This window comes from Camelus ferus, chromosome 1 (genome assembly GCF_009834535.1).
Source record: "Camelus ferus isolate YT-003-E chromosome 1, BCGSAC_Cfer_1.0, whole genome shotgun sequence".
Classification (NCBI taxonomy): Eukaryota; Metazoa; Chordata; class Mammalia; order Artiodactyla; family Camelidae; genus Camelus; species Camelus ferus.
Genome location: NC_045696.1, coordinates 41,797,024 through 41,817,467, shown reverse-complemented (window position 1 = coordinate 41,817,467; position 20,444 = coordinate 41,797,024). Strand labels below are relative to the sequence as shown.

At 32.6% G+C, this 20,444-nt stretch overlaps 1 protein-coding gene and 1 non-coding gene across 8 annotated transcripts in view; one reads left to right on the top strand and one right to left on the bottom strand.

The window, feature by feature from the left end:
• Window positions 1–20,444, top strand: part of SENP7 (SUMO specific peptidase 7) — a 128,000-nt gene that overhangs the window by 34,567 nt on the left and 72,989 nt on the right. For all 7 annotated transcript variants that reach the window (XM_032477956.1, XM_014562426.2, XM_032477974.1 and 4 more), the window contains one exon: window positions 6,951–7,048. In XM_032477956.1, the coding sequence (XP_032333847.1) occupies window positions 6,951–7,048 (98 nt within the window). The remainder of the gene's footprint in view (window positions 1–6,950; window positions 7,049–20,444) is intronic.
• Window positions 18,809–18,882, bottom strand: TRNAP-AGG. The gene has a single exon. It is a non-coding gene; the product is annotated as a tRNA-Pro (tRNA).

Here is a 20,444-nt window from a genome sequence, read left to right as displayed (position 1 = left end):
AGCTTGTTCTTTAAAATTGTGTTGGCTATTCTGGGTCTTTCACATTTCTATTTAAAATTTAGAATCAGTCTCTTGATACCCACAAAATAACTTGCTGGAATGTTGATTGGAATTGTGTTGATTCTATAGATCAAGTTGGGAAGAATTGACATCTTGACAGTGTTGAATCTTCTTATCCATGTGCATGGGATATCTGTTTATTTGTATGTTTGATATTTTTCATCAGAATTTTATAGTTTTTTCATATAGATTTTATACGTCTTTTTAAAGATTTGTACCTAAGTGTTTAATTTTCCAGCTAATGTAAATGGTATTGTGTTTTTAACTTCAAATTCTAATAGTAAGAATTTCTTTCATGTAAGAAAGCAATTAATTTTTGTATATTCATCCTATTTCCTGAACCATTGCTATAATTGCTTATTAGTTCAAGAAGTTTTTTTTTTAAATTGATTCTTTGGGATTTTCTTCATAGATACTTATGTCATCTCAAATAAAAGGTTTATTTTTTCTTTCCCAATCTGTATACCTTTTATTTCATTTTCTTGTCATATTTCATTATGTAGGACTTCCAGTATGAGGTTGAATAGGAGTGGTGAAAGGTAACATCCTTGCTTTGTTCTCAATCTTAATATGAAAGCATATGGTTCCTCACCATTAAGTATGTTGGCTGTAGGTTTATTGTAAATATTCTTTATCAGATTAAAAATATTCTCCTTTATTCCTAGTTTGCTGAGAGTTTAAAAAAATCACAAATGGCTTTTGGGTTTTTGTCAAATTCTTTTTCTTCATCTATTGATATGACCATTTCATTTTTCTTCTTTAGCTTGTTGACATTAATGGATTATTCAGATGCTTAACCAACATTTCATACTTGAAATAAATCTCACTTGTTCATGATATATAATTCTATTTATACTTTGTTGGATTTGATTGTGCTGAGAATTTTTGCACCTTGATCGTAAGAGGTATTATGTAGTTTTCTTTTTTTGTAATGTATTTTTCTGGTTTTGGTATTAAGGTAATGCCTGTCTCATAGAATGAGTTTGGAAGTGTTCTGCTTCCATTTTCTGGAAGAAATTGTGGAGAATTTTTATAATTGATTCCTTAAATGTTTGGTAGAATTCACCAGTGACCCAAACTGGGCCCAGTGCTTCCTATTTTGGAAAGTATTAAATACTGATTCAATTTCTTTAATAGATATGGCTATACTCAGATTATGTATTTCTACTTTTGTAAATTTTGGTCAATTCTGTCTTTCAAGGTGTTGGTCCATTTCACTTACATTTTCAAATTTGTGGGCTTTGAGTTGTTTATAGCATTTCTTTATTACTTCTGTATAATGTCCATTTCATCAGTACTGATCCTCCCTCCTTGATTTTTGATATTAGTAATTCATGTCTTCTTTTTTTTTCTTGGTTAACCTGTGTAGAGGTTTATCATTTTTATTGATCTTTTCGAAGAACCAGTTTTTGGTTTAGTTGATTTTCTGCGTTGATTTCCTATTTTCAACTTTATTGATTTCTGCTCTTTTCTTTCTTTCTTTTCTTTTGCTTACTCTGGAATAAATTTGCCCTTCTTTTTGAAATTTCCAAAACTGAAAGTTTAGATTATTGGTTTTAGAATTGTCTCCTTTTTCAATACATGCATTGAATGCTACAGATTTCCTTTTAAGCATGTGAGCTTGAGAAGAGTGTGTATTCTTCTGTTTTTAGTTGAAGTATTCTATAAATATTAATTAGATCCAGTCGATTGATGGTTTTTTTCAGTTCAACTAATGTCCTTATTGATTTTCTGCTTGTTGGATCTGTCTATTTCTGATGGAGTCATATTGAAGTCTTTAACTATAATTGTTGATTTGCCTATTTGTCCTTGTATTTCTGTTGGTTTTTGCCTTGTGTATTTTGGTGCTCTGTTGTTAAGCATATATGCAGCAAGGTTTGTTATGTCTTCTTGGAGAATTAACCCATCTATTATTCTGTAATATTCCTCTTTATCCCTGTATCCTCAAAATTTGATACTTTTTTTTTTCCCTTGAAGTCTCAGTCTGGAGTTAATACAGCTACTCTAACTTTCTTTAGTTTTGTTAGAATGGTATATCTTTCTTCATCCCTTTAGTTTTAATCTGTTTGTGTCTTTGTATTTCAAGTGAGTTTATTATATATAATGTAGAGTAGGGTCTTTTTTTTTTTAAATCATAGGTTGATTTTCAGATATTGAACCACTTTTATGTCCTAGAATAAACTCTAATCAGTCATATTGTATTACTCTTTTTATATATTGCTGGTTTTGATTAGCAAATTTTTGTTGAGTATTTTTGTCTGTACTTACCAGGGATATTGGTCTTTAGTTTTCTTGTACTGTCACTACATCAATTTGGTATCAGTGTAATATTTGCCTTATAGAATGAACTGGGAATTGTTCTCTTGTAGTTGATAGAATAGGTTGTATAGGATTCATTTTATTTTCTTCTCAAATGTTTGTTTGAGTTGCTAGGAAAACTCTGAGGGCCTACAGGCACAGGGCTTATGGCATGGAGGGTGGCAGCTCGATTTATAAAAGGGTAGCAGAAAAGATCTTCATGATACAGTTGTTCTGTGTCTTGATTTTGCTTGTAGTCACAGAGATGTGTACATGTGATAAAATTGCATAAGACTAAATACACGCACACATACATGTGCATGTAAAGCAGGTGAAATCTTAATAAGGTCATGGATTGTTTCAGTGTCAATTTCCTGGTGATGATATTATTCCATAGTTATACACGGGGAAAACTGGTTGACGAGAATAGCAGATTCCCCAGACCTTCTCCCAACCCCCAGTTTATCCAGCTGTTCAGTAGATATTGGTTAGCAAATAATTTCAGCTTATGTTTTCTGATAAATGTTTTCATTGTTGGCATTACATGTTCCTAATTTGGAAATTAGATGAATAGTCAATAGAATTAAAATCCTGAAATAAAAGTTAAATCATAAACATTAATCTCAATTGGGTGAAAAGTCATCATCCATCTTTATTACAGTGAGCTGTGACAGGGATAAGTAGTTGTGAGCAAAGTCAATATTTTCTTCCGGATGCAGATTTGGCTTCTTTTTAGTATCCAAGGAGGCATTCAGTTGAGACTGAGAACCCTGCACCACTTAGAATGCATGTAGAATTGATTTTGTCCAAGAAAAATTTCAGTCGAGTTCCTATGGAACATTTAATTTTAATTATGGTATTTTATTTTGATATCCCTGCCAGAATGAGAGTTTCAAAATTAGGTGACTAAATGAGTTGATCTTGTCTATAAACAAAGTCTTTTATTCTTCTAAAAGTCTTCTTCATATTTAAATTGAAACTATTTCATACTATTTCTAACTTCCTATTTGTGATCAGATAGCTTTCAGAATAGGTATGTGAATAAATTCCCATTCATAATCAGATTGTGGGAGAATTCTTTATTATCTGATTTTTATTTTTTCAGAGATGAATAAAATATTATTTAATTCATTTAGTAAAAAATCATATCTGTGAAAAATAAAAATTGTGCAGTCTACAATTCTAATCTAGCTTTTTAAAAGAAAATATGTGAATATTTCAGTGTGATATTAAATATAAGAAACAATTTTATCAAATCTAAGTGATTTTTGTTTTCCCTTGATAACATCTCTAGGTATACTCCAGGTTACCCTTGGATATGGTAGGATTGGAGAAAGGCATTGAAACATCTTACTGTTATTTAGAGTTAATAAAATTTTAATCAGTCCCCTCCTCTGCTATTACATTTATCTTCATTTTGTCTCATTGTGTTTATTTCATTTTTTGTAATAGTTTAGAAATTCTTATTCTTTTCCCTTCTCTTTGGTAGGAATTACATTTCTTTTCTCTACAGAATTGAGACCCAAAGACTAGTACTCTCATCATTTTGCAAATATAGGCAAAACCTAATTACATTGTGATTAGTGGGGTATAAAAAATTCAATAACAAAAAATGTGAAGGTTGAATTTACTGTGAGATTAGTGAAACAGTTTCAGGGAACTAGTTGGCCAGTAGTTCTGAGATTCCACCTTGTGAGCTTAGTTATTCCCAGTTCTGGTTGCAGTTTGATGTAAACAAATAATATAATTTATTATGAGAAGTGTTATCAGTGATAGAGATATATAAAATGGTGTTACCGAAGAGATACTGATGTACTCTTCTAGAGAGTAAGGAAGGCTTCATAGGTGGTGTGGGTCTGGGACTTAATGGACAAGGAGAACTGGGAAGGGAAAAGCACATTCTAGTAAGAGGAAACACGTACAGAGAGATGTCAAAGGGTCTGAATGGCATGCACTTTCAGGGAACTACATATAGTTTAGTGTTGTCAGAGGAGATTCATCGGAAGCAGAAGTGAGAAAGATAAGTCAGTTCTTTATTTTTTTTCTCCTTTAGGTAGTGGGAAATGCTTAGGAATTTAAGCTGGAGAATGACATCAGATTTGCATTTTTGAAAGATTTAACTTTCATGATGGAGTAGCTGCTGGATTGGAGGGAGAAGAGACCATTTGCAGGGAATCCCGTTAGGAGAACGTCACAAGAGTCTAGATCAGAAATAAGAAGAGGCAGAACCAAGACAGTGATAGTGAAAATAGGAGAAAAGGTGTATTTTCAATCTAGTTGAAAATACTGGTACATTTACATTTTGTAGTGAAATGGAAGTGACTATGTTTAGGTTGATAGCTTGATATGAAGAATTTTTGAGAATTTGTATTATTTAAAATTACAGCATTGGAAGGAGCATAGGCTTTTATGTCAGACAGACTTGGTTTCGTTGGTCAGATTTATTCTCTGAACTTTACTTCCTACTTGTAAAGTATGAGTTTTATACTATGCAGAACTATGGTGATAATGAGATAACAGTGCCTGGAAAGTAAAAAGGACAATGTTTATTGAGGACTATCTTGTTTAAGATGTTTTTCATTACTTGAATTTTTTTTTAATCTTTTAAAAATTTATTTTAAATTATGATAAAATACACATAGCATAAAATGTATCATCTTAACCATTTTTAAGGGTACAGTTCACTGGCATTTAGTACATTCACATTGTTGTACAACCACCACCACCACCATCCATCTCCAGAACTCTTTACATCTTGCATAACCAAAACACTATACCCTTTAAATAATATTTCCATTTTCACCTCTTCCATCCCCTGGCAACCACTATTCTACTACTTTCTATTTCTGCATATTTGACTACTATACATACTTCATATAACTTGAATCATACAGTATTTGTCTTTTTGTTACTAGCTTATTTTACTTACCATAATGTCATTGCGTTGGGAAAAACCCATCATCCTCCTGTGTTTCTCCTGTACTCTCATACTACTGTCATACTCACAGCACTTCTCACACCAGATATTTGAGAGTTTTTCCCCACCATGCAATCCTCTGGGCTATTAGCTGGGTGTTCTATAATTTCTCTCTATTTTGACACTGTCTACCTGGAGATAGTTTCAGATCCCACAGGTTATGGGCTCGGTCCTAAGACTGCTCTCACTCTACTTCAGATGCCAATCACAAGTCCAGGTTGTCATGTACTTCTGACTGGCTGGCTATAAATCTGAGATTCCTGTGACTCCCTTCTCAGGTTTGATGACTTTGTGCTAGAGCAGTTCATAGAACCCAGAGAAACACTTATTTACACTTACCAGTTTATTAAAGGATATGATAAAGGGTACAGATGAGCAGCCAAATGAAGACACACATAGGGCAAGGTCTGGGAAGGTCCTGAGTGCAGGAGCGTCTGTCTCTGGAATTGGGGTGTGCCACCTTCCTGGTATGTGGATGTGTTCACCAATCTGAAAGCTCTTCCAACTTCATACTATTGGGGTTTTAATGAAGGCTTCCTCACATAGGCATGATCAATAATGAACTCTATTTTCAGCCCTCTTCCTTTCTAGAGAATGGGAGAGCAGGGCTGAGAATTCCAAGCTTTTGATATTGGCTTGGTCTTTCTTCTGACTTGGCCCCTATCCAGGAGCCATCCAGGAGCTCACCCAGAGTCACCTCATTAGGGCAAAAGTCACTCCTATAACCCAGGAAATTAAAAGGGTTTTAGGAGCTCTCCGCCAGGAACTGGGGGAAGAAACCAATATAAATATTTTTTATTATCTCACAGTCGTCAAGGTTCATCTATCTTGTAGCATATATCATAATTTCCTTCCTTTTTAAGGCTGAGTAGTATTTTGTATGTATATGTCACATTTTATTATTATTGATGTTATTCATGGGACAGTTGAGTTGCTGCCACCGTTTAGCTATCATCAACGATGCTGCTATGTACTAAATCTCTGAGAAGACAGTGTTTTAAATTTATTACATATATAATCATTATAAATCCTTGTAAGATTGCTACTATTGTTACATTCATTTTCAGGCAAGGAAACTAATGCATAGAGAAGATAAATAATTTATTTGCCTAGATTCACACTATTTGTATATTAACTAAATCAATTTTAACTTTTATTCCTAGTTGGATTAAATCTAAATGCTGTTAGTAAGATATCTGACTCATTCCTAAAGTTTTTCCATGTAGCAATTCACAGGGAAACTTGTAATCCCTTCCAGTTGTTTATAAATGCAGTTACTTCAGAATCATAGATTATTTAACCTGGCATGTAATAGTTTTTTTATTCAGTACATTCACATTTTCTTAGTTATGTAAGCTCTTGAATCTCAAAGTGTTGATTTCCTGACTAAAGTTACCTTGACATTTTAAAATATCTTTCTAATATTATGTAGTGGACTTTTATTTCCACACTGCAAAAGAGCCAGGTGTGTTGTAGATTGTACTTACCCCCCTCCTCTGTGAACCATTATAAATTTGGCTGTTTATCTTGAATCTGTAAATAAAAAGAAAATTTAAATGCCTCTTAATTGCCATATTGCTGTATTTATTATTGAAATTCCATTTTTTTTCCTTAGTGGAAAAGAAGCTTAAGAAATAAGGTCCTCTCTCTAGACCATAAAAGTAAAAAAGGTGTACGTGGACGTCCTGCCACTTCTAAGATGTCACCAGAAAGGTAAGATAAATGTGTGTGTGTGATGTAAGATGGGCTTATACTATGTATAGTGTGACAATGGGTGATTCATTTAACCTCTTTGGGTCTCAATTACCACAGTTTTTACAATACAAAGATTGAATTCAGTGGGTACGGTTAATTGTAAGCTCTGACTTTTTGTGATTCTAAGTTATCTTAACTCCTTGTTTTTGTGTGTTTGGAATATCTTGATAAGCCTTAGCTAATAAAGCAAGAGTTATATATAGACTCATTAAAATGCTTGATTCAGCATTTGTGGTCTGCAATGAAAAAGATGCTCCATTTAGCAACTGTGGTCTTATAGTCATATATTAATAAATTATGGATATACTGGAATTAAATATCTGGGGGATTCAAATTACAATCATTAACAGAAGGAATTCAGAGCTAAATTTTTAGTGTTGGACATCAGTAAATGCTTAAAAAGTTGTTATTTTCAAAAGGGTATTACCCTTTTTAGAATAGTGAATGAATAAAAAATGATAGTAACAAAGTAAAAATTACAATTGTTGGGAGTTTGCACAGATTAGAAGATTAATTGGAGTTCTTGAATTTATGTCAGAGCACTCTATAAGCTACTAGGTCTGAATTCTCACCTTTCAAGTAAATTGGCTGTAGAAAATAAACATATTGGTGACTCCATATTCTTACCGATCCTTATTTTCCGTCCCTCCTTCCCTTCCTTCCTTCTTTTCATAGTTGTCCTAGTGGGTGTGAAATGGTATTTCATTGTGGTTTTGATATGCATTTCCTAACGATACTGAGTGTCTTTTCATGTGCCTGTTGGTCATTTGTATATCTTCTCTGGAGGAATGTCTGTTTAGATCATTTGCCCATTTAAAAATTATACTGTTTATCTTTTTATTGTTGAGTTATAAGAGTTCTTTATATATCCTGGATACAAATCCTTATCAGATATGTGATTTGCATATATTTTCTCCCACTCAACTTTTCACTTTCTTGATGTTGTCCTTTGAAGCACACCAGTTTTTCATTTTGATGACGTCCCATTTATCTATTTTTCTTTTGTTGCTATGCTTTCGTTGTCGTATCTAAGAAACTGTTGCCTAATCTGAGATAATGATGATTTACTGTTGTGTTTTCTTCTAAGAATTTTATAGTTATAGCTCTTGGATATAGATCTTTTATCTATTTTGAATTAATTTTTGAGTATAACATGAGATAGGCATCCAAATTTGTATTTTGTTTGTGAATATGCAATTGTCTGAGCAACATTTATTGAAAAGATATCAATTTTTTTTGCTCCCTTTGTTGAAAATCAATTGACAGTAAATATAAAGGTTTATTTCTGGATTTGGAATTCTAGTCCATTAATCTATATGTCTATTTTATTTCTGAATTTGGAATTCTAGTCCATTAATCTATTTGTCTGTTTTTGTGTCAGTACCACTGTGTACTGCATACTGTATTATTGCAACTTTGTAGTAAGTTTTGAAATTGGGAAGTGTGAGTCTTTTAAGTTTATAATATTTTTCAAGATCATTTGGTTCTGGGTTCCTTGCATTTTCAGTTGAATTTTCGAATCAGGTTGTCATTTTTAACAAAAAGCCAGCAAGGATTTTGGTAGAGGATGTGTTGAATCTGTAGACCAGTTTGGGAAGTTTTGTCATCTTAACAAGTTAAGTCTTCTGATTAATGAATATGAGCTATCTTTCCATTTATTTAGGTCTTCTTCAGTGTATTTCAACAGTGTTTTGTAGCTTTCAGTGTGTCTTGGACTTTTATTGTTAAATTTGTTTCCAAGTATTTTTTTTTTTTTGGTGCTGTTGTGAATAGAAGTATTTTAGGAATCCCACTGATTTATGTATGTTGACCTTATATACTGTGACCCTGTTTGTCTTATTAGTTCTAGGAGTTTTTAGTAGATTCCTTAGAATTTTGTATATACAAGATCATGTCATCTCCAAGTAAAGACAGTTTTACTTCTTCCTTTTCAACTAGAGGCTTTTAATTTTTTTCCCCCTTGCCTAATTGCCCTGGCTAGAACTTAGACAATGTATAATGGAAGAGGTGAGAGTGGAAATCTTTGTTTTGTTCCCACTCTCAGAGGGAAAGCATTCAGTGTTTCACTATTAGGTATGATGTTAGCTATAGGTTTTTTCATTGATGTCCTGCTATGGTTTGAATGTTTGTTATCTCCCCAGAGTTCATGTGTTGAAATCCTAATGCCCAAAGTGATGGTATTTAGAGGTGGGGCCCTTGAGGGGGTGCTTAAGTCATGAGAGTGGAGCCCTCATGAATGGAATTAGTGCTCTTTTTATTAAAAAAAAAAAAAAAAGGACCTCACAGAACTTCCTGGTCCTTTCTACCACGCGAGAACATTGTGAGAAGTCCGCAGTCTACAACCCAGAAGAGGGCCTTCACCAGAACCCAGCCATGCTGACTGGCATCCTGATCTTGGACTTCCCAGCCTCCAGAACCGTGAGAAATAAGTGTTTGTTGTTTATAAGCTGCTGAGTCTGTGATATTTTGTTATAGCCTGAACAGACGAAGACATGCTTTTTTTCATGTTGAGGTAGTTCCCTTCTGCTCTTCATTTTTTGGAGGCTTTTTATCATGAATGTGTGTTGATTTTGTCAAATGCCTTTTCTGCATTTATTACATGTGATTGGTATCCTGTATTAATATAATGTATTACATAAATTGATTTTTAGATCTTAAACTAATTTTGCATTCCTGGGATGAATCCCATTTGATCCTGATTGATGATCCCATTTATATATTACTGGATTCAGTTTGCTAGGATTTTATTGAGGAACTCTTATGTTTGTATTCAGAAGAGAAATTTGCTCACCTGCCTTTTTTTTTATGTTGTCGTTGTCTGGCTTTGGAATCAGGCTAATAATGGCCTTATAGAATGAGTTGAAAAGTGTTCTTTCTTCATTTTCTGGAAGAGTTTTTGGAAGATTGGTATTAATTCTTGTTTAAATGTTTAATAAAATTCATCAGTGAAGCTGTCTGGTCACTGGTGTTTTGTGTGTGTTTGTGAAGTTTTCAAATTACAAATTCAAATTTTTGCTTGTCATGAATCTATTGAGATTTTCTTTTTTTTAATAAGTCAATTTTGGTACCTTGTGTCCTTCTAGGAATTTGTGTTTTTATGTAACTTATCTAATTAACTGGCATATATTTGTTCATAGTATTCTATTATACTGTTTAAACTTTCTATAATATTGTTAGTGATGACCCGTCTTTCATTCCTGATTTTAGTAATTTGAGTGTTTTTTGTTGTTGTTGTTCAGTCTGTCTAGATATTTATAAATTTTGTTGATCTTTTCAAAGAACCAACTTTTGGTTTCATCAATATTCTCTGTTGGTTTTCCTTATTCAATTTCATTTATGTCCACTATAATCTTATTTTCCTTATTCTCCTTGTTTTGGACATAGTTTGTACTTCTTTTTGTAATTTCTTAAGGTGTATGGTTTGGTTATTGACTTGAGACCTGTCTTCTTTTCTAATATAGATATTTAGTTTTAAATTTTATTCTAAGTGCTGAGTTAGCTACACCTTACAAATTCTGGTATGTTGTGATTTTCTTTTCATTAATCTCAAAAGTATTTTCTAATTGCTGGTATGATTGATCCATTTGTTTAATTTCTCCATATTTTTAAATTTCAAAGATTTCCTTCTTTTGTTGAGATATTGACATACAACATTATATTAATTTCAGGTATACAACATAATGATTCTCTACTTGTATATGTTGTGAAATGATCACCATGATGTACATTACATCCCCATGACTTATTTATCTGTTTTAAATTTTTAATTGAATTCCATTGTGGTCTGAGAACATTTTGTATGATTTCACTTCTTATAAATTTACTGAGGTTTATTTGTGGCATATGATCTTCTTGGAGAACATTCTGTGTGTTTGAAAAGAAAGTTCATTCTGTTCTATTTGTTAGAGTGTTCTATAGATGTCCATTAGATTGAGTTGTTTGGTAGTGTTACTCAAGCCTTCTGTATCCTTGCTGATTTTCTATCTAGTTGTTCTCTCCATTTTCAAGACTGGGGTTTTTAAGTGTTGAACTATTACTGTTGAATCATTAATTTCTCCTTTTTGTTAGTTTTTGCTTAGTGTATTTTGTGGTTCTATTAGTAGATATATGTATATTTATAATCAGTATGTCTTCTTGATAAATTAACCCTTGTCAATGAAATGTTCCTCATTGTCTCTCCTTTTTTTTTTTTTTGCTTTAAAGTCTATTTTGTCTAATAATAACATAGCCACTCCACCTGCCTTAAGGTTGCTGTTTACATGGTATACCTTTTTCCACTCTTTTACTTTGAATCTGTTTGTTTCTTGAATTCAAAGTGTATCTCTTGTTGAGAACATATAGTTGGATCTTGTCTTTGATATTTCATTATTACCAGTCCCAATAGACATAGTCTAGGTGGCTTATAAACAACAAACATTTATTTTTCATAATTCTGGAGCCTGGGAATCTCAGGATCATTGCACTTCCAGATTCAGTGTCTGGTGTTGGCTTTCTAGTTCATAGATGTCTGGTTTTTTTTGCTTTATCCTCGAGGGATAGAAGGGGTCTCTCTTGAGCCTTTTTTATAAGAGCACTAATCTGATACGTGACGGCTCTACCCTCATGACCCAATCACCTCCCAAAGGCCCCACCTCCTAATACTATTACTTTGGGGGTTAGGATTTCAAAATAAGAATTTTGAGGGGAACAAATATTCAGAACATAGAAGATCTTGTTTTTTAATCTACTCTGACAATCTCTGCCTTTGATTAGATTGTTTAATACCTTCACTCTTCATGTGAATCAAAGTGTCAGCAGGGCCATGCTTCCTTTGAAGGCATTAGGGAATAATCTGTTCCATGTCTCTCCTCTCTTCTTTAGAAATTCAGTCCTCCATATTTACATGTTCTCCCAACATGTTACATTGGTTCTTACATGGTCTTGACGTTGTCTTCCTCTGTGTGTGTCTATTTCTGCCCTTTTTATAAGGACATAATATACAGGCATACCTTGTTTTATTGTGCTTTGCTTTGTTGTGCTTCGCATACATTGCACTTTTTTACAAATTGAATGTTTATGGCAACCCTGCATTGAGCAAGTCTGTTGGCACCATTTTTCCCCAAAACATTTGCTCACTTGTGTCTCTGTGTCACATTTTGGTAATTCTAGCAATATTTAAAACTTTTTCATTATTATTATATTTGTTATAGTGATCTGTGGTCAGTAATTTTTTTACTGAAGTATAGTTGATTTACAGTATTGTGTTAGTTTCAGGTATACAGTGAAGTGATTCAGTTATATATATTTTTCAGATTATAGTCCATCATAGGTTATTACAAGATACTGACTATAATTCCCTGTGCTATCTGATAAATCCTTGTTGTTTATCTGTTTTATGTATAGTAGTTTGTATGTTTTAATCCCATATTCCTAATTTGTCCCTCTTTTCCTATCTCTCTCCTTTGTTAACTGTAAGTTTTTCTGTCTATGAGTCTGTTACTATTTTGTATATTGATTCATTTTTATTTTTTTTAATTCCACATATAAGTGATATATAGTATTTGTCTTTTTATGACTTACCTAAGTATAATATTCTCTAGGTTCATCCATGTTGTTGCAGTATTTCATTCTTTTTATGGCTGAGTAATATTCTGTTGTGTATATATATATCCACATCATCTTTATCCAGTCATCTGTCAGTGGACACGTAGGTTGCTTCCATGTGTTGGCTGTTGTTAATAGTGCTACTGTGAACATTGAAGTGCATGTATCTTTTCAAATTAGAATTTTCATTTTTTTTATATACACACACACGCACACACACATGCACACACACTGAAGAATGGGATCATTGGATCATATGGTAGCTCTGTTTTTAGTTTTTTAGGGAACCCCCAAACCGTTTTCCATAGTGGCTACACCAATTTGCATTCCCACCAATAGTGTAGGAGTTTTCCCTTTTCTGCACACCCTCCCCAGCATTTATCATTTGTACACTTTTTGATGATAGTCGTTCTGATGTGTGTGAGGTGATACTTCATTGTGGGTTTGATTTGTATTTTTCTAAAAATTAATGATGTTGAGCATCTTTTCATAGGCCTTTTGGCCACCTATATGTCTTCCTTGTAAAAATGTAATTTTAGATGTTACTACAGTGACTTACTGAAGGCTCAAATGGTGGTTAGCATGTTTTAGCAATAAAGTATTTTCTAATTAAAGTATTTTGAAATGAGAATTTTTAGGCATAATGCTGTTGTCCACTTTATAATGTAAGCATAACTTTTTTATGCACTTGGAAACCAGAAAAATTCATGCGAATTGCTTTATTGCAATATTTGCTTTATTGTGGTGGTCGGGAACTGAACCCACAATCTTTGAGCTTTGCCTGTTTTAGGGCCTAACCTACTGACCTCATTTTAACTTGATTACCTCTGTAGAGACAATATTTCCAGATAAAGTAGCATTTTTGAAGTACTGAAGTTAGGACTTTAGGATATTTTTTTGGAGGGTCACATTTCAACCCAAATAGACATCTTGAAATTGGAGAGAAATTGAGCCCTTTTGGGACTAGAGATTATTTTTTTTCAGAAATGATCTTGTAATCTGTCAGTTTCCTTTCTCATATTCTTTATTGCTTCTTAAAAATTAACTTCTACCTCAGGACATGTAAATAAAATGAATAAATTTTTGTTGTTTTATATTACCTTTTTTGGTGTGTTAGTTTTGGTTATAGAACTATTAGGTTTTCTATTCTTTTTTTTAAATAAATCAGCTTGATTGGTGTATCATTTATGTAGAAGAATATGCATCAGTTTTAAATGTATGTCTATGATTTTGACAGATGTATTTATTGTTTTGCTTATTTTTTATAACAATTTTTATTGAAAAAAATTTTGTTTAATTATTTTTAATTAATTAATTCATTTATTGGGGAGGTAATTAGGTTTGTTTGTTTGTTTGTTTGTTTGTTTATTTATTTATTTATTTATTTATTTATTAATGGAGGTACTGGGGATTGAACCCAGGACCTTGTGCATGCTAAGCAAGCACTCTACCACTGAGCTATGCCCTACCCCCTACCACTGAGATGTACTGTCCCCCTTGTTTTGCTTCTTTTATTATGGTAAAATACACCTAATGTAAAATTTACCATCTTAACCATTTTTAAATGTATAGTTCAGTGGTGTTAAATATATCATAATATTGTCCTCACATCATCATTATCCATCTCCAGAACTCTTTTCATCTTGTTATACTTAAATTGTATAGCCATTAAATAATAACTCCCTATTTATCCCTTATCCCTGAGCCCCTAGCAACCACCATTCTACTTTCTATCTCTGTGAATTTGACTACCTTCCTCACATAAATGGACTCATTCAGTATTTGTCTTTTTGTGGTTGGCTTATTTCACTTAGCATATTGTCTCTAAGGTTTAATCCCTGTTTTAACATGTCAGAATTTTCTTCCTTTTTAGGCTGAGTAATATTCCATTGCATGTATGTACAATATTTTGCTTATCCATTCCTTTGTCAGTAGACATTTGGGGTTTTTCCACATTTTAGCTGTTGTGAATGATGCTGCTATGAACATGGATGTACAAATACTCTTTGAGACCTTGCTTTCAATTTTTCAGGGTATATACCCTGCAGTAGAATTGCTGGATCATATGATAATTCCAGTTTTTATTTTTTGAGGACCACCGTATTATTTTCCCTAGCACCTACACCATTTTATTGTTATTATTATTTTTTTTAGGTGAGGGATAATTAGGTTATTTACTTATTTTTTAAGTGGAGGTGCTGGGGATTAAACCTAGGACCTTGTGCATGCTTGGCAGGCACTCTACCACTGAGCTATCACCTCCCCTTACACCATTTTAAATTGCCTCTGGCAGTGCGTAGGAGTTCCACTTTTCTCTACATCTTTGTCAACCTTGTTAGTTTTGTTTTTTTCTTAATTGCCATCCTCATGGGTTTAAAGTGATAGCTCCGTGTGGTTTTGATTTGTATTTGCCTAATGATTAGTGATGGTTAACATATTTCCATGTGCTTATTGGCCATTTGTGTACCTTTGGAAAAATGTCTTTTCAAGTTCTTTGCCCACTTGTGAATTGGACAAGTTGGGTTTTTTTGTTGTTGTTGAGCTTTAAGAGTTCTGTATATATTCTGAATATTAATCCCTTATCATATGTATGATTTGCAAATCTTTTTTTCCCATTTTTGTGATTTGGCTTTTTACTCTGTTGGTAGTGTTTTTGGATGCACATATTTTATTTATGAAGTACATTTTGTCTTTTTTTGTTTGTTTGTTTCATATCCAGAAATCATTGCCAAATCCAATGTCATGGTCATGAAGATTTTCCCCAATGTTTTTCTTATGTTTCATAATTTTAGCTTTTGCATTTAGTTCTTTGATCTATTTTGAGTTAATGTTTATACATGAGTTAGGTAGAGGTCCAGCTTCATTCTTTAGTACATGAATATATCCGGTCTTCCTAGCACCATTTGTTGAAAAGGCTGTCCTTTCCTCATTGGATGATCTTGGCAGTCTTGTTAAAAATCATTGACCATACATGTAAGAGTTTATTTTTGGGCTCTCTATTCTATTCTAGTGATTTATATGTCTGATTTTATCCTAGTATACACTGTTTTGATTGAAGTAACTTTGTAGTAAGTTTTGAAATAAAATGTGAGTCTTATAGCTTAAACTTCCTTTTCAAAATTGTTTTGACTATTGGGAGTCCCTTGAGGTTCTATATGAATTTTAGGATAGGTTTTTCTGTTTTTGTAAGAAAAACTTCATTGTGATTTTGATATGATTGCATTCAATGTGTAGATTACTTTGGTCGGTATTGACATCTTAACAACGTTCAGTCTTCCAATCCATGAACATTAGATGCGTTTATATTTATGTCTTCTTCAATTTCTTTTAGCCATGTTTTATAGTTTCATTTTATGAGTCTTGTCTCCTTGGTTTAAGTTAATTCCTAAGTATTTTGTTCTTTTTGATGCTATTATAAAAGGAATTGTTTTAATAATTTCCTTTTCAGATCCTTTGCTGTTAATGTATAGAAATGCAACCGATTTTTGCACATTGACTTTGTATCTTGCTACTTTGTTGAATTCATGTATTGGTTTAATAGTCATTTTTTTTGTGAAATCTTCAGGCTTTTCTATATATAAGATGATACCGTCATGTGAATAGAGATAATTTAACTTCTTCCTTTCTAATTTGGATGCCTTTTTTTTTCCTTTTTCTTGTCTTACTGGCTAGAACTTTCAATATTATGTTGAATAGAAATGATGAGAACAGGCATCCTTTTCTTCTTGATTGAGAGGAAAATCATTTCAGTCTTTCATCATTAAGCATGATGTTCACTTGGGTTTTTCATATATGGCTTTTATTGTGTTGAAGCAATTTCCATCTGTTCCTAGTTTTTTGAGAGTTTTTATCATGAAAGGATATTGAACGTTGTCAAATGCTTTTTTGTGTTAATTGGCATCGTCATGTTTTTTTCCCTCTTTGTTCTGTTAATGTGGTTTTTACATCAATTTATTTTTATATATTGAACCCTTTTTGCATTCTAGGAACAAATCCCACTTGGTCATGGTGTAAAATCTTTTTAATATGCTACTGAGTTTGCTTTGTTAGTATTTTGTTGAGGATTTTGCATCAGTGCTTGTAAGGGATATTGGTCTTCAGTTTTCTTTCTTTTTTCTTCAGTATCTTGACTTTGGTATGAGGGTAATGCTGATCTCATAGGCTAAGTTAGAAATTGTTTTCTTTGCTTCCATTTTTGGGAAAAGTTTGAGAAGGATTAGTGATAGTTCTTCATTTAATGTTTATTGGAATCTACTAGTGAAATCATCAAGTCCAGGGCTTTTCTTGGGTTTTTTTTTTTTTTTTTGATTAGTGATTCAGTTTTCTTACTAATTATAGGATCTCTCCATATTTTGTTTCTTTGTGACTTAGTCTTGGTACATTTTGTGTTTCTGGGAATTTAACCATTTCATCTAGGTTATCCAATTTTGTTGACATACAGTTTATAATACTCAATATAGTCCTTTTTATTTTTATTGAACAATTAACAATTTCCCTAGTTTCATTTCTGATTTTTGTAATTTGTGTCTTCTCTCTTTTTTTTCCTAGTCAATCTAGCTAAAAGTTTTTCAAGTTTGTTGATTTTTTAAAAAAAGAACCAACTTCTGGTTTCATTAACTTTATTATTTTTCTATTCTGTATCATTTTGTCTGCTCTGATCTTTATTATTTCCTTCTCTTTAATGCATTCCATAAATGTTTGTATATTGTGTTTTTATTTTTATTCATCTCTTTAGTATTTTTAATTTCCCTTTTGATTTCTATTTTGACCTGTTGGTTAAGAATGTGTTATTTAATTTACACAATTTGTGAGTTTTCAAGTTTTCCTTCTCTTACTGATTTCTAACTTTATCCTATTGTCATCAGAGAGGATGCTTTGTATGATAACTGTCTTTCTAATCTATTGAGGCTTAATTTATTGCCTAAAATATGGTCTATCCTAAAGAATGTTCTATGTGTGCACTTGAGAAGAATGTGTATTCTCTTGTAGGGTACTGTGTTCTGTGTGTGCTTGTTAATTGGTTTTTTGTGTTGTTCAAGTCCTTACTTTTGTCAGGTTGTTCTAGCCATTAATGAGAATGGGATATCAAACCCTCCAACTATTATTGTAGAACTGTCTATTTCTGTCTTCTTTTCTGTCAATTTTTACTTTATGTCTTTTGATAATCCATCATTAGGTGTGTAAATGTTTGTAATGATTAAATCTTTTGGCTGTTTTATACCTTGTGTGAATATATAATATTTTTCTTTGTTTCTTATAGCCTTTTCTGATATAAAATTTATTTTGCCTGATATTAATATAGCTATGCTCTCTTTTGGTAGTTTTTACATGGAATATCTTCTTCCATCTTTTCTCCTTCAACCTATTTGTGTCTTTGGATCCAATGTGAATCTTGTGTAGGCAGCATATAGTTGGGTCATATTTTTTTATTCATCCTGCCACCCTCCATTTTTTGACTGGAAAATTTATTTATGTTTGAAGTAATTATTAAAAGAGAGTGATTTATTTCTGTCATTTTGCTATTTGTTTTCTAAATATCTTATAGCTTTTTTGTCATCCCATCTTTCCTTCATTACTCTTGTTTTCATTTGGTTGATTTTTTGGTAGTCAAATGTTTAAATTCCCTTTTCTTTTCCTTTTGTATAGCTGTTTTCTTTGTGGATTCCATGGGGATTATGTTTAACATTCTGAAGTTATTGTACTCTAATTTGGGTCTCTAACCTGCTTAATTTGAACAACATGAAGAAATTGTTACTTTACAGTTCCATCTGTACCTCTTTCAATTCTTGATGTCAAAATGTAATGTCTTTGTATATTTTATGCTAAAAACATAAGCTAATAATTATTTTAAATACATTTTTCTTTACATTATGTAGAAAACAAATGTTGAAGTTAAAAACAAAGTTGAAATAATACTAGCTTTTAGACTAATTGTTTTCTTTAAAAAGTATTAGTCTGTTAAGTCATGTAGAAAACAGAAGTGGAGTTACAAACTAAAATTATGGTAGTAAGAACTTTATAATTGTCCATATATTTACTTTTATTGAGATTTTTATTTCTTCATATAATGTTGAGTTTCTCTGTAGTGCTTTTGGGTGGGGGGTGGTGGTAATTGTGTTTATTTGTTTGTTTTAATGAAGGTACTGGGGATTGAACCCAGGACCTCATGCACCCTAACCATGCATTCTTAACCACTGAACTATACCCTCCCCCTGTAGTGCTTTTTCATTTCACTGTGCAAGACTCCCTCGAGCATTTCTTGCAGGACAGGTCTTGTGGTAACAAAGTCCATTGGGTTTTGTTTGTCTGGGAATGTCTTAATTTCTCCCTCAATCTTGAAGTATAGTTTTGCCAGATATATAATATTTGGTTGAGAGTTTTTTTCTTTTAGAAATTTGAGTATATGAGCCCATGGACTTCTGGCCTCCAAAATTTCTAGTGAAAAATCTTATTATCTTATTGAGAATCTCTTATATGCAACAAATCACTTTTTTTTTTTTTTTGCTGTTGTCAAGAATTTCTCTTCATTTTTGGCTTTCAAAAGTTTTAGACAGGTGGAACTTACAACTTTGAGTGGAGGTTCAACCACAGTGGCTGCTAGCCTCTTGGCCTGCAGCTCTGAGGTTAGACGCTCTACTTAGTGATCAGAGCACAGATCACTAATATTTGGAGGGTAGGGTCCTTTTTGTCCACCCTGGTTTCTGCCTGCTGAGTGTAAGCTGTTCTTGTAACATATGCCCTGCTGCTGCCAAGGAGGTAGGGATTTGGGATGGGTAGCTGCTACTGTGCTAAGAGCTGAAGTTGACCACAATTAATGACAGTTTACCCAGGCCTTCTCCTGAAGTTGCAAGCCTTCAAAAGACTTCAGATTTTCAAAATAGTTAATATTGGACAGATTTTGCCAGTGTAGTTAGTTGTTCTATAGGTTGGGAGAGGGATTCTTGGTACTTCCTACTCTGCCATCCTCTTAGAATTCTCTTCATTTCTTTTTAAGGTGTGAGGAAATGAATAGTCTTTTGAATATTTATTGTAAATATATGATGTATTTATGTTAAATTTCAACACTTTGTCATTATTTCCGTGTCCTATTTCCCATATTCCATTTTTTTCTACCTCAATAAAAAGTTAGAAATAGAACTTGCCATTCAGGGGATAACTAGCTATATTAAAAGAGGAGTCAGGGAGAAAAAAAAGATGACAATCCAATTTAGAGGCAAAATGAAAAAGGCAGTAACTGTGAAGTAAAACAGGAGTGGAGGAGCAGAGAAAGGTTGGAGCATTTCTCTTCTGCATCTTGTCTTATTTAAGATTGACATTTCTTTAAAATATTCTTTTTCATTTTCATATTCTTTTTCATTATAGGTTACTTCAAGATATTGAATATAGTTCCTGTGCTATACAGTAGAAACTTGTTGTTTATCTATTTTATATATAGTAGTTAGTATCTGCAATTCTCAAACTCCCAGTTTATCCCTTCCCGTCCCCTTTCCCCCCTGGTAACCATAAGTTTGTTTTTAATGTCTGTGAGTCTATTTCTGTTTTGTAAATAAGTTCATTTGTATCTTTTTTTTTTTTTTTAAGATTCCACATGTGAGTGATATGGTATTCTTTCTCTTTCTGTCTTGCTTCACTTAGAAGAGTCTCTAGGTCCATCCACGTTGCTGCAGATGGCATTATTCTTTTTTATGGCTGAATAGTATTCCATTGTAAAAATATACCACAACTTCTTTATCCAGTCATTTGTCAATAGACTTTTAGGTTATTTCCATGT